Genomic DNA, 14,800 nt, shown 5'->3' on the forward strand with positions numbered 1-14,800 from the left:
ATAATTTTATATGGAGGAGTTTTTAGGGATTACCATGTTTAGTTTCTTGGTGGTTTTTGCCAATGGATTGGTCATTGCAACTCATTGTTTGCAAAATTATCAGCAACTATTATTGTGTCAAGTTTGCATATCAGGTGGGATAGCATTGCCTTTGGTTGGAAGGTGACTCTTCTGCTATCCAATCAACCAATTTTGATCCTCTTTGACCTCTTCGTACACAATGGTCTATTTGTCTGGACCGCATTCGGAATATGACCTTCTACACCTATCACATATATCGTGAATGAAATGTTGTTGTGGATAAATTTGCTAACACGGACTTGTGTTCTCCAACTTTGGTGTGGCATGACTCCCCTATGCCGCTGGCTCGTGATGCTTTGTTTTCAGATTATGTAGACGTGCCTAGCTTCCGCTTCTCAACCTAATGTGCATCTCACCATGCAGGTATGTCTTCATTTCTTGTTTTTTCCTAACCTTGTGGTGGTGTTGTTTGATCTGTTTTGCAGGTTTTAGACCCTTTAGGTTTGGCTTTAGAGGGGTTAGGTTTCATGTCCCCCCCTCTTTTCCTTGTATCGTTTTTGTTTTTGTTTCTAGAGGGTAAGGTTTATGTCCCCCCTTCTTATTCATGTTCTTTTTCTCTTTTCTTGGTATTATGAGGGGTAAGGTTTATGTCAACCCCTGACTAGGTATAAATTTTTTTCGTTATCAGTAAAATATCCCTCGTATAGTAGAGTTTTGATTTATACAAAAAAAAAAAAAACAAAAGAAAAAAAAAGAAAAAAAAAAGGAAAAAAAAAAAAACACTAGCTCATCACACAACCCGTAGTTGTATAGGAATGAGAAATATTACCAACGTTACCAACTCGTGTAGGAATGAGAATTTCACTTCGCAATGGCCTTTTCTTTTCTTTTTCCTTTGTCAGTTGGAATGAAGAATTACATCTTAATTTGTTTCACAATTAGGACTCCTAAATATCTGTAAGCCCAATAAAAGTCTCACATTCTTCCACTTGGACGTGACATCTATTCAAGAAGCTCTCTGGATCAAGAATAAATTTCTTGATACGCACAACTTTGGAAGATTATTTGATAGCAATATCTATTCAAACTTAGTGTCAAATATCATTAGCTCATAGGACTATAGACTACGATATCCAATACGGCGGATGTGTACCTCTATAATCACATACAAGCAACAACATTCACATAAAGTACCAACAAGTCATGGACAAACATATATATATGATACGTTGTCCTCTTTACACATAAAGTATCACACTTAACACATACATGGTCTTCTTTACGATCACAACGTGATCTTCCTTAATGCTTAAAATAAGCCCCTATGTCGAAAAGACAATCTTCAAAATTGGCTAGCTGTAATGACTAGTATTTAGAAATAAAACACATCAATCCTTAATGCATATCCATGAAGTTTTAATTGAAAAGCAAAATAGCTCCCACTAATTTTAGGCATCTTTAAAGCTTGATAATTCTCCCATTCTAGTGACATGCTTTAAAGAAACTAACTAAGGAATAACTCTATTAATATATATGTAGTCATATCTGTAGTGTAAATATAATCAACACTTGTATATCATTTCCTCACTCTTCCTCTTTCTAGCAAATATTGAGGGCATCAGGTATGGAGAAAACTTTAACTACCCTGCACGCGTTAGAGCCCCATAACATCCACGAATTAAGCATATATAAATAGTAAAGAAAAATAACTGTTGATTGCATAACATTTGTCTATAATTTTGCATCTCCATTTCTAATACAAACACAAAACTAGAAATTGACTTTAAAAAGAAATATATAATCTACCAAAATTGGAATCTGAATAAACCATTTATTTCCAACTTTTCTTTCCTCTTGAAAACTAGTATGTGTTTTTAGATTGACCCCTGAGATAGCACAACATTTTCTTTTGCATATGGCCTATGCTTAATCTCTACTCTTTCAAATCTCTTGAATACCTCAAGGCTCTAAAATTTCTTTTGTCCAACTTCTAATAGCACGACTACTTTAGTCATAATTTGCTAACAGTAATGAGCTTTCTCACCTTTTCTCTTACTATAATCCCTTAAGCATTACTAAGCCCTACTTCTTTAAAACCTCCAAATTTCTTGGTTTACAATCCCAGTTTGCTCTAAAAGAGAATCAACTGTCAAGACAATCAACCAAAACAATTCATACATTAAGCAAGAACCGAAAAGTACATATATTCTTTCCCTGTAAAGAGAATTTTGTCATCGAAACTCAACCTCCTTAATATACATATACATATCTCAAGGTTTTTGGCTCCTTCAATCCTTCTTACACTTAAATACTCACTTACGTCCTATTGACCCAATACCTTGTTTTGGTTCCATTAAGTCCCACGCTTTATTGTTTTTCATGAACTCTAATTTAGTTTACATAGCTTCAACCCTCCTCCAAAATGTGAACTAGAAATAACCTCTTTATTAGTACACAAAATTGAATCATGTAGATGACTTTATTACCTTCAGACCTCTTTGGCTCTTGTTCTGTTGTAGGGCCTTCGATAGAGATTCCATCTTGATCTTCTTCTTATTCGATATCGTCTACAGCATCTTTTGGTCTATTTTCTGTAGGTTTACAACATTGGTATGTTTAACTCCTCTCCTTCTTCAAAACAAATTCTTTATTCACACACTATTGTCCTCACATTCTATGTAATTAGTTCCTACTTATGGTATGTTTATGATCCGAAAAAACATAAAACCTTAATTGTTTTGCGTAACCAATAAAATAACAATCCACTACCTTCAGGGTTATCTTAGATAATTCAAATTGTAAGTTTTTGCCTTAGTTTTGCAATAATATTCTTCTCCCCTATTGGATTCAACATTTCAATCTTCAAGTCAAGTTGCCTTCTAATTCAACGAATAAGTACTTTCTAATCAAACCGTAAGTCCTTTTCTTAATCAACCTACTCTTGTTCCAAAGTTACATATATGTACTCCCAAATTGCATAGATTCAAACTACAGACAAGTGTCAACCATTTTTTGTTCGCAGATGATAGTTTTATTTTCGCTCAAAGTTAGCTCCAAGAATGTCAAAGGGTCAAGGCGTTGCTCAAGATTTATGAATTCGGGCCAAGCAATCAACTATGAAAAGAGTTGCGTAGCATTCAGTGGAAATCTCATGGAGATTGATGGGAAAGTACTTGCCGATTTTCTAAGCGTGTCTCGAGTTGCATACCATGACTGCTATTTGGGTTTATCGGTTTTCGTGGGGAAAGCAAAGAAGGCTACATTCGCTTACATAAAGGATCGCCTATGGAAAAAATGGAATGGATTGCGGGGCAACTTGTTGAGTAGTGCGGGCAAGGAGTTGTTGTTAAGACAGTGGCACAAGCAATACCACTGTACAGTATGCAGACTTTTCTTTTGCCTAAAACATTTTGTAATGAGTTGAACCAAATGGTTGTCCAATTTTGGTGGGGCCGAAACCAAGGGAGGCGAAAGATTCATTGGATTAGTTGGCAAAAATTATGTAAAATGGAAAGTGAGGGAGGTTTGGGGTTCAAAGATTTGTATGCTTTTAATTTGGCTTTATTGGCAAAGCAAGGATGGAGACTACTTCAACAGCCGGATTCACTAGTGGCTTAGTTATTCAAAGCCAAGTACTACCTGAAGACGAAGATGGGATTCGAGCTTTGTGGTTGTTACCCTACTCAGAACCCGTCAGAGGCCGCATACCGCCCTCGCCAATCCGCTGCACAGATAAGCCTATCCCTCCTAGCACCATCCCCGATAGGAGTATCCAGAATCGCCGCTTGGTCACCCTTCGAGATACCACCCCTAATGGAGTTGATCTACCAGCAGCGAGAGTTTGGCAAATGACGGTGGAGACCAGTTGATTACAATCAGTATTTGCGCCCAACAGGGGGGTTGGGTGGCCTGGGGTAAGTGGCGGGATCCATCGATCCACCCACAACATCGTTTGGTCCCCACTCATAATCTGCCAATAAGACCCAGCGATAATGATCTCTCTTCCTGCCAAGAGACTAACCCAAGCCCAAGATGCCCGACTCCCACGTTTTGCTTCCAAGAACGAGCAATTAGGAAAATATCTTCCCTTGAGCACTTGAGCCCAGAGTGAGTTGGGCTCATTGCTGTGTCTCCAACATTGCTTGTGAAGGAGAGCCAAGTTAAACTAACCAAGGGACTTGAAACCCATGCCGCCATCACTTTTACCCACTCCCAATGTCTCCCATTTCACCCAACGGATCTTCTGCTCCCCCTCCTTTTGACCCCACCAGAACCGTGCCACCGCAAAGTCAATCTCCTGGCAAAGAGTATCTGGAAATCTAAAAAAGTTCATAGGGTATGCAGGGATGGCTTGAACAACCACCTTGATAAACTCTTTTACGGTAAACAACCTGCTTTTTGACGAAAGAGGTATTTCTTGGGACATGGCTCTTTTATGTGATATCTTTTGGGAGGAGGAAGTCCACTTAATTTGTAGCATCCCACTTAGTTCTCTTAAAACACCGGATGTGCTCATTTGGCATGCGGAAAAGAATGGTAAGTTCTCCACCAAGAGTGCATATCATTTGGCACGTTCGTGTGGAGAGGAGAGTGCACGGGTTGCGAGCGGATCGTCGATGGAAAGTGAGATTAAATTTTTGTGGAAGGCACTGTGGAGAGTGTTAGAAGTATAAGAATGTAAGGCTGAGATGATGCCACATGTAAACAGATTAGCTTGTCTGTTATATTTATTAGAAGAGTCGGTTTGCTTAGGATATAAATACTCCATCTTGTAATAGCTTCTGTTTTTAGTTACAGATATTAATACAATCATATTTTCTCTCTGAATTCTCTCTACAATCTTCGTTCTCTTTCTCTTTCTCTCTCTCTCTTTCTCTATCTTCATAAGAATCTGAGATATTGGGTTGACATGGTATCAATCGCCATTGTTGCTCACGCATAAAGATCCGATCCTTTGTTGCTTCCGCATTCTACAAGTCTTCGTCTGCTACTCTGGAGCTGAATCGTCTCTTCTCTTGGTGATTTCTCTTGGTGTTCAAGATTCTAGGGTTTCTAAATCAAGTCACGATTCTTGTTTTCTGGGTGTTTTTCGACTGCACACCAGGTGTTTGCTTTTTTGTCTGAGTCATAGAAAGGTATTATTTCACTCAGTTTCTTTGTTTACAACCATGGTTACTGCTTCGCAACTTCAGATTTTGCAATCTCCAATTACTGGGTTGATTTCCTCTGTGTCCACTTCTGTGAATGTCAAATTGGATGACTCTAATTACCTTAATTGGCATTTTCAAATGGAATTAATGCTGGAGGGATATGGAATTATGGGGTTTGTTGATGGTTCGTCCCCCTGTCCTTCTCGTTTTGTATCTTCTTCTTCCGTGCATCTGAAGTCAGTTCTAGTGATTCATCTGCTAATGTTGAATCTGATGAATATAAAGTGTGGAAAATGCATGATCGTGCCCTTATGCAGTTGATAACAGCTACACTATCCCCTGTAGCTGTTTCTTGCGCTATAGGGAGTACTAGTTCTCAGGACATTTGGACTCGTCTCAAAGACAATTTTTCGACAGTTTCAAGAACTAGTATCTTTCAGATGAAGTCTGACTTACAAAACATTAAAAAAGGCTCCAATACAATTTCTCAGTATCTGCAGAGAATCAAAGAGGCTCGAGATTATCTCTCTGCTGCAGGAGTGTTCTTTGAAGATGAAGATATTGTGATTTTGGCTTTAAATGGATTACCTCCTGAATATAACACATTTCGGTGTGTCATTCGTGGAAGAGAAAAGGTTATCTCGTTGAAAGACTTTCGCTCTCAATTGCTTGCTGAGGAAGGAATTATTGATGCCAGTACTAATGCTCAGATGCTGTCTGCAATGTTGGCTACCAATTCTTCTCCTACTGAGAGGGTTTCTAGTGATCATTCTTCTGGTCATTCTTCTCATTCTGGGCAATCCAACTATGGTTTTCGGCAATACAACAATAAATACAAAGGCAAGGGCAAGTTTAATCAAGGCAACAGATTCAACATGCCAAGGCAGTCATATAATACTCAAACTCGAGTGCTTCCAACTCCAAGTCCAGGTCTTCTTGGTCATGGCCCTCAGCAAGCTTATGGTAGTTATCCTGATCCTTATAATACATGTCAACTGTGCTATCAAGAAGGCCATACTGCACCTTTCTGTCCTAATCAGTTCCGGTTCAAGCCTAAGTGTTACATCTGTGGCCGGCAGAATCACACGGCTCAGTTTTGTTTTCACAAGGATAAAGATCCTCGTCTCTCACAACCACAGTTTGGCATGTTCCCTAATTCCTCTCCTCCACAATACCCTATGCAAGCAATGAACACTGTGTTTCCTAAACCCTCACAGTCACCACCTGGACTGTCCTCCACTCCAGCTGCTTCACCTCAAGTTTGGATTGCGGATTCTGGTGCCACCAACCATATGACTGCTGACTTCAACAATTTGACCTTGGCCACTCCTTATCCTACTTCTGTAACAGTGCACACTGCTAATGGTGAAGGTCTGACAGTATCTCATATTGGGAGTACAATTCTCAAAACTCATATTCATCCCATTAAGCTGAATTCTATACTATATGTGCCTAAATTGTCTCAAAACTTGTTATCTGTGCATAGAATCTGCCTTGACAACAACTGTTGGTTCATATTTGATGCATATAATTTTTGGATACAGGACAAGGCTACAGGGAGGATCCTGTTCAAAGGAATTTGCAGTAATGGGCTATATACATTCCCTTCACTTGCCAATCATCATCCTGCTTCTCAGAAATCGATTTTGCAACCCACAGCCTTCCTTGGTCAGCTTGTCTCATCTACTCTTTGGCATAGTAGACTAGGTCATCCCTCAAACCCCATTGTGTCTTTAATGCTCAGTAAAGCTAAAATACCTTGTACAAAATCTTCATTACCTGTGTTGTGTCAAAGTTGCTTACAAGGCAAATTTAGCAAACTACCATTTCATTGTAGTGTCAATAAGGCTGTTAAACCTTTTGAAGTTGTTCATAGTGACATTTGGGGGCCAGCACCATGTATTTCTGCTGATGGTTTTAGATATTATGTAACATTCATTGATGAATGTACTCGGTTTTGTTGGCTGTTTCCTCTCATCAATAAATCAGATTTGTTTGACACATTTGTTGGTTTTTATTCATTTGTGTTGACTCAATTCTCAGTTTCACTTCAAGTGTTACAAAGTGATGGGGGTGGGGAATACCTTAGTCACAGATTTCAAAGGTTTCTTATAGAAAAAGGCATTTCCCATCAAATTTCTTGTCCTTATACCCCTGAGCAAAACGGTTTAGCAGAAAGGAAACATAGACACTTGGTAGAAACCACAATTACACTTCTCCAAAATGCTCAATTGCCATCCCATTTTTGGTCATTTGGTTGTCAAACTGCTAACTATCTCATCAATAGGATGCCCTCTGCAACTTTGCAAAATAAGTCACCTTTTGAGCTTTTGTTTGGGGATTTACCTGTCATTTCACACTTAAGGGTCTTCGGGTGTACATGTTATCCTCTTCTTAAGCCTTACAACACTACCAAATTGCAACCAAAAACAATCAAATGTGTTTTTCTTGTGTATGCTTCCAAATATAAAGGGTATATCTGTTATGAGGTGTTAAGTCAAAGATTCTACATTTCTAGACATGTGATCTTTGATGAGACAGAGTTTCCTTATTCAGCCTTATTGACAACAGTTAATTCTTTCCATAAGAAATCTTCACAGTCTTCTACAGCAGCACCTTTTACATATCCATTGCCTATCCCTAATAGTCTTAATGAATTAGTTACCTTCCCATCTCATTCATCATCACATACATCTTCTATACCTGTGTCACCAAGTTTATCATCTCATAGTCCTGTTGGTACACCATTACATCATTCTGTTTCCACTCCCCCTTCATTAGTACCCTCACAACCAGTAACCTCCAATCCTGTTTCTCAGTCCATTACTGCAGCTGCAAATTCCTCTCCTGCGATCCCTGTGGCCATTGATTTTAGTCCTGATAGTCTGCCAGTTATATTACCAATACCCCCACTCAATTTACACCCTATGCAAACAAGGAGTAAAAGTGGAATTGTTAAAAAGAAGGCACTCTTGACCACATTTGATGAGTCTCCACCTGTTGATCTTTCTTTGGTAGAACCTGCTACTTACAAATCTGCCCTCAAGGTTCCAGTTTGGTTCAATGCTATGACAGAAGAACTAGATGCATTGTATAAACAAGGGACATGGAGTTTGGTTCCTTTACCACCTCAAAAGAACTTAGTGGGCTGCAAATGGGTATTCAAGGTTAAAAAGCACTCTGATGGATCTATAGCTCGGCATAAAGCTCGGTTGGTCGCAAAAGGGTTTAGCCAAGAACCTGGTTTAGACTATGGAGAAACCTTCAGTCCTGTAGTAAAGCCAACTACTGTCAGGTTAGTTTTGGCATTAGCAGCTCAATTTGATTGGCCCCTTCGACAACTTGATGTCAAAAACGCTTTTTTGCATGGAGTTCTTCAAGAAGAGGTCTATATGGCTCAACCTCCCGGGTTTGTAGATGCTAAACACCCTGAGTTAGTGTGTAAGTTACACAAGTCCCTCTATGGGTAGAAACAAGCCCCTCGGGCTTGGAATGAAAGGTTTACTGCATTTCTACCTTCTCTGGGGTTTCAACATACATATTCTGATTCCTCTCTTTTTGTCAAGCATGCTGGTGAATCTGTTGTGATTTTATTGTTGTATGTTGATGATATAATCATCACAGGGAGCAGTTCTGCAGCTATTACACAGGTCATTCACTCTCTCACAACTGAGTTTGATATAAAGGATCTGGGAACTCTCCATTTTTTCTTGGGTATTCAGATCACTAGGCATACAAATGGTCTGTTCTTATCACAGACTAAATACATAAGGGATCTGCTGCATAAAACAGAAATGATTGATTCTAAAGCTTGTGATACTCCATGTCTCCCGTATAATCGGCTATTGAAGGATGATGGTCAGCCTTATAACAATCCAACCATGTACAGGAGTATAGTAGGGGCTCTTCAGTACCTTACATTTACTAGGCCTGATATTGCCTTTTCTGTTCATCAGGTGTGCCAGTTTATGCAAGCACCAATGAATTCTCATTTTACAGCAGTAAAGAGGATCTTAAGGTACTTAAAAGGGACTATGCATCTGGGGCTCACATATTCCAAGGGTGATTTGAGTCTGAAATCTTTTAGTGATGCTGACTGGGCAGGAGATCCTAATGATAGGAGGTCTACAACCGGTTTAGTTGTTTTCTTAGGTACCAATCCCATCTCTTGGTCTTCTAAGAAACAACAAACTGTTTCTCGATCATCTACTGAAGCTGAATATCGGGCACTCTCTTCCACGGCTGCTGAGTTAGACTGGATACAACAACTTCTGGCTTTCTTGAATGTTTCTGTTTGTTCTTCTCCTGTGTTGTTTTGTGATAATCTTTCAGCCATTGCATTATCCTTCAATCCAGTCCAACATCAGCGCACTAAGCATATTGAGATAGATGTTCACTTTGTTCGAGAGAGGGTTGCCAAGAACAAATTGATTGTTCAATTTGTGTCTTCTCAAGAATAGTTTGCTGATATTCTCACCAAGGGATTGAGTGCTCCTTTGTTTAAGATTCATTGTAACAATCTAATGCTTGGCAGTTCCACGCATGAGATTGTGGGGGGATGTTAGAAGTATAAGAATGTAAGGCTGAGATGATGCCACATGTAAACAGATTAGCTTGTCTGTTATATTTGTTAGAAGAGTCGGTTTGCTAAGGATATAAATACACCATCTTGTAATAGCTTCTGTTTTTAGTTACAGATATTAATACAATCATATTTTCTCTCTGAATTCTCTCTACAATCTTCGTTCTCTTTCTCTTTCTCTCTCTCTCTCTCTATCTTCATAAGAATCTGAGATATTGGGTTGACAGAGAGCGTGTGTGACAGGAAAAATAAAAATCTGTGTATGGAGGAGCTGTATGAATGCAATGCCCACGAAAGACAACCTGATCAGGAGAAAAATCCTTCAAGATGCCTCTCGTAGTTTGTGCAGTGGTAGAGGAGAAACGATTGAGCATGTGTTGCGGGCATTGTACAATGGCGGCAAGCATTTGGTTCTCTAGTCCGTTGGGCTTTCGAGTTCACGAAGCCAGAAATATTGCATGGGTCGATTGGATTGCACGTTTGGCACGATCTTTGGCTTGAGACAATTTCGATCTCATACTAATGACGATATGGCATATCTGGAAGGAAAGGAACGCGTTAGTGTGGCAAGGCTCGACAAGGCACCCACTGGATATCAATTATAATGCTCAAGCTTGGTTGGCAGAATATAAAAAATGGCATGGGCAACAAATCAAAAGCAGCACACAAATGGGGGTTGTAGAAAAATGGAAGAAACGGGAGGTGGGTTGGATCAAATGTAATTTTGATGGGACATGGAAGGATAAGGATAACAAGGGAGGAATTGGAGTAGTATTTAGGAGTGATGAGGGAAGATTTTTGGCTGCATTAGCGATGCATCTAGACGATATAGCTTCACCATGGTTGGCAGAATTGGAGGCAGCACGTGCAGCCATCGCGCTGGTGAAAGATATGCAAAAGGAGCAGCTAGGGGTGATGCTGCTTTGGTCCTTGCTGCTTTAAACTTGCAGGCCGAGGATAATACTTCATTGTGGGGCAATGTATAGTTAATGAGGCAAGATTTTCCTTAAGGTCTATTCCACAGGTCAGAGTAAGACATGCTCCTAGAGAGGCAAACAAGGTTGCTCACAGATTGGCGCAATGGGGTCTTACCTTCGATCACAAACGAATTTGGTTTGAGGAACCTCCAGATGTAATTTTGAACCTCCTGATAAAGGATAGTTAACTATGTAATTTTATTGGTGCGGGACGCTCTTTTTCCCTTTGACTGCGTTACAATCCTTAGTTGCCCATATAACCAATCCCGTTAAACTTGACTCTTGCCTAGATATATCATTTTAAAAAAATGAAATAAACAATCCACATACTGCATCACAACGAAACTTCACGGGTTAATATGAGACATATTAAAGTTCTTCATACTTAAATTTCAGGTTATTCCAAAAACTGTTACATTGATCCTTCACTTAATATAAACCTTATAATTATAACTGTTAGGAAATATTAGCGACGCCGAACTGAATTTGAAGAACCATAATCAATCCAGAATCTTAATATTTTTTCTGTCTTGAGCCAATGGAAAGTCTGAAATGCAATCGATTTTATCATATAAGATTTTCAGATAAAAAGAAACAGGTGTTTACCTCATTGACTCAATCTTACATACTCGCAACGTCATTATATGTCCGCAAAACCTTAATAGTCTTAACAATTCAACCAAAACCACTCTTTCAGATTCAAACTCCTTCAGTGTCACTTGCAGCCACCATGGTAAAAAGCTTAACCTCTTTCCCGTTTGATTATGTTGATAGCATGATCTATTTACTCCTTCATTCAAATACTTCACATAAACTGTTCTAGAATACACTTAACTTGAACAAGACGTAACATTTCTTATCCCATATCTTGTTACAATCTCTTAAAGGGGATTTAAAACTGGAAAACACGGAATATGCAATTTTATTAATCTTTAACCCCAAAAACTTTATACATAATTGATAAACATCTGGGGACAGAATATCAACATGCCTTTAATACTTTCACAAGGCTACTGAATTTAACATGAAAAACTTTTATCAAAACCCTTTATATCTGTAGACTGAAAAGAGCCTGATCTTCACATAAGTCAATGTAATACCTTGTTCCATTATAGATTATGCCCAATTAAAAGTTTACATTTGTAGACAAAAAACTCTAACTGGCAGTGTCTATAATACAATTATGTCACTACAACGTTGGATTGAAAAGACGGTATTTCTTATTGGATAGTTGTAGCTAGACGGTAAGCTAGGTCATCCCTCAATCGTGACATCTTTATGGGTCATAATTCTTTATGCGGAATTTTAACATATTCATACTGTAAATTGTGAGTCAATGTTAGAAAAAAAAGGGAATGTAAATATCGTAAATACTAAGAGTCCTTTATTAGAAGGGATAGTCTTTTATTATTTGTTTCCTTATGGAACATGAATTGTATGTATATATATTTCAAATCAGGAATACAAAGACAATTTACCCCGTAAAATTCTATTTGGCATCAGTGCCAAGTTGCCGTAACCTTACTGTAACCCTAGAAACTATATCTTCCGCTGCCGCTGCCTTTGACGTGTCTACGCTGCACCCTGGGATTGCAACACACAGTCTTGCTGTTGTGCTATGTGTGTGCCGTGTGTTTTGCAGAGGAGTTTGCTGTTATTTGCTGCTGTGTGTGTGCCGTGTATTTTGCAAAGCAGTTTGTTGCTGTTGCCATGAGTCTCTAGTGCAATTGTGCGTTGTTTTTTCCTCCCCTTCTCACTAAGTCGTGATGGCAAATGTAGGCGATGAATCACTTTTGAAGTTGGAAGGTGGTTCCTGCGCACCAACCAATAATTCGGTACCGAGTCCTGTTGTTATTTAGAACGATGCTTTTGCCGTACCAAATACCGTGAAGTTGAATGGATCAAATTATCCTCTTTGGTCTAAGGTATTGGAGATGCATATTGTTGGACTTGGTAGAAAGGGCTTCGTGACAGAGAGTATCAAGGAACCTGCTGAGGATAATGTTGAGTATGAGACATGGGAAATAGGGAATGCAATAGTAAAAGGGTGGTTGATGAATTCCATGGAACCTGCTATCATGAGATTTTTTATTCACCTGCGTACTGCTAAAGAAGTTTGGGAAAAGGTGGCTCGGACTTATTATGATGGTTCGGGTATCTCTCAAATTAATGAATTGAAGGTTAAGTCGTTCAGGCTTCATTAAAAGGGCTGACCAGTGGGTATGTATTACGCTGACCTTAAGTCCGTTTGGCAGAAGCTGGATCAATGAAGAGCAATCAAGATGGAATGTGCTACTGATTTCAAGACACTTCGAGAAGAAATTCAAGTTGATCATGTGTATGCTTTTCTGGCTGGTTTGGATGACATCTTTGATAAAGTACATAGTGATATTCTACGTACTCAACCCTTACCATCTGTTGAGGATGTTTTTTCTGTTGTTAGGCGTGAAGCACAACGACATGCCACTATGATGGGTGGGAGTAATAACCAAAAGGGGCTACCGTCCATGGCCATGGTTTCTCGGCCACCTGCAACTTCCCGTCCTAATACTTTTAATCAATCTTTTAATTCTCGTCCCTTTACACAAGAAAATAAAGATGATTTGAAGTATACATTCTGTGGTCAAACCCGTCATACCGAAGAAACATGTTTCACTAAGCATGGGGTGCTTAATTGGTTCCCTGAATTTAAGAAGAAATTGCGTGCCAAAGAACATGGAGTAGCAGGATCCGGTGGAGGCCGTGCCTCCTTTGCAGTGGTTACACCAATAGTCCAGGCAGCTGAGCCTAGTTCTGGTGATTTTCATCAAACTTTGTTGACTCGTACTCAGGGTGACTCGTCTTCCAACACAGGTACTATGGGACATGCTCGGTTAGCCTCCAAAACTGAGCAACATACAGGTTGGATTCTGGACTCTGGTGCAACGGATCATATGACATATGATAAAAAAAAAAAATGTTTCAATACATGACTACGTCTCATAAGAAAAACATAACAACTGCCAATGGTACCATGGCACCCGTGTGTGGCACGGGCACCGTGCATCTCACCCTCTCTCTCCCTTTACATCGTTGCTTACTTGTTCCTAGTTTATCCCATCACTTATTATCTATACCACAAGTGGCTGAACAATTAAGTTATGTTGTTCTAATGTATCCGTCCTTTTGTCTACTTCATGATATTCAGACCAAGTAGATAATTGGGCATGGCACTAAGAGAGAGAGGTTGTACTATGTGGATGACGTTGTTCATGGCAGAGTTAATGTCATTCGAATATCTCGTTCTAGTAATCTACAAGAAGTGTGGTTATTGCATCGTCGGTTAGGGCATGCATCTTTTGGGTATTTACGGCATATGTTACCTAGTCTATTTAGTAGAATAAATGAATCAGACTTACATTGTGAAGCATGTATTCTTGCTAAAAACCATCGTGCTTCGTTTCCTCCTAGTATGAATAAAAGAGCTTTGCAGTTTAAACTTGTGCACTCTGATGTGTGGGGGGCCTTCTCCCGTTGTTACTTCTTTTGGGATTAAATGGTTTGTTACATTTGTTGATGATTGCACTCGTATGACTTGGCTATATGTGTAAAAGTGATGTTGGTATGGTATTTCGATCTTTTTCTCGGATGATTCAGACATAATATTCGTCTGTGATTAAAGTTCTACGTTCCAATAATGGTGGTGAGTATATTAATTTTGAGTTGTCAGAGTTTCTTCGTGATCGAGGCATTCTTCATGAAATGACATGTCCTCATACCCCACAACAAAATGGGGTTACTGAGAGGAAAAATTGCCATATCTTAGAAACAGCACGTGCTCTCCTTCTTGGGGCATCTGTTCCTAAGGTGTTTTGGCCTGAAGCTGTCACTTATGCAGTCTATGTGATTAATCGTATGCCATCAAGGGTTGTTGGCTTTCAAACGCCTCTCCAAGTCTTCACTCAACACGTTCAAGTGGTGTCTACTCATACTATCACTCCTCGGGTATTTGGGTGTGTGGCGTGTGTGCATATTTAGAAAATCTATCGTACTAAGTTGGATCCGTGTGCCTTACGATGTGTGTTTGTCGA

At 39.3% G+C, this 14,800-nt stretch overlaps 1 protein-coding gene across 1 annotated transcript; it reads left to right on the top strand.

Annotated features, from left to right (window-relative positions):
• The first annotated feature begins 5,189 nt into the window (after nucleotides 1-5,189).
• LOC148692434 (uncharacterized) lies at nucleotides 5,190-9,631 on the top strand. Its single transcript, XM_088680939.1, has 6 exons — nucleotides 5,190-5,355; nucleotides 5,409-6,550; nucleotides 6,716-6,839; nucleotides 7,215-7,275; nucleotides 7,690-8,557; nucleotides 8,642-9,631. Exons 1-6 carry the CDS (start codon nucleotides 5,190-5,192, stop codon nucleotides 9,629-9,631), a joined length of 3,351 nt encoding a protein of 1,116 aa, XP_088537065.1.
• The last annotated feature ends 5,169 nt before the right edge of the window (nucleotides 9,632-14,800 follow it).

This window comes from Pyrus communis, chromosome 12 (genome assembly GCF_041283825.1).
Source record: "Pyrus communis isolate YQ-2024b chromosome 12, ASM4128382v1, whole genome shotgun sequence".
Lineage (NCBI taxonomy): Eukaryota > Viridiplantae > Streptophyta > Magnoliopsida > Rosales > Rosaceae > Pyrus > Pyrus communis.

Bases quoted from the DNA above. Each gene is read 5' to 3' on its own strand.
- LOC148692434 (XM_088680939.1), top strand. From the start codon at position 5,190: ATGGTTACTGCTTCGCAACTTCAGATTTTGCAATCTCCAATTACTGGG. The intron at 6,551-6,715 runs GTATCTCATATT...TTTTGGATACAG, and splicing joins CTAATGGTGAAGGTCTGACA to GACAAGGCTACAGGGAGGAT. The intron at 8,558-8,641 runs GTCTATATGGCT...CTCTATGGGTAG, and splicing joins ATGGAGTTCTTCAAGAAGAG to AAACAAGCCCCTCGGGCTTG.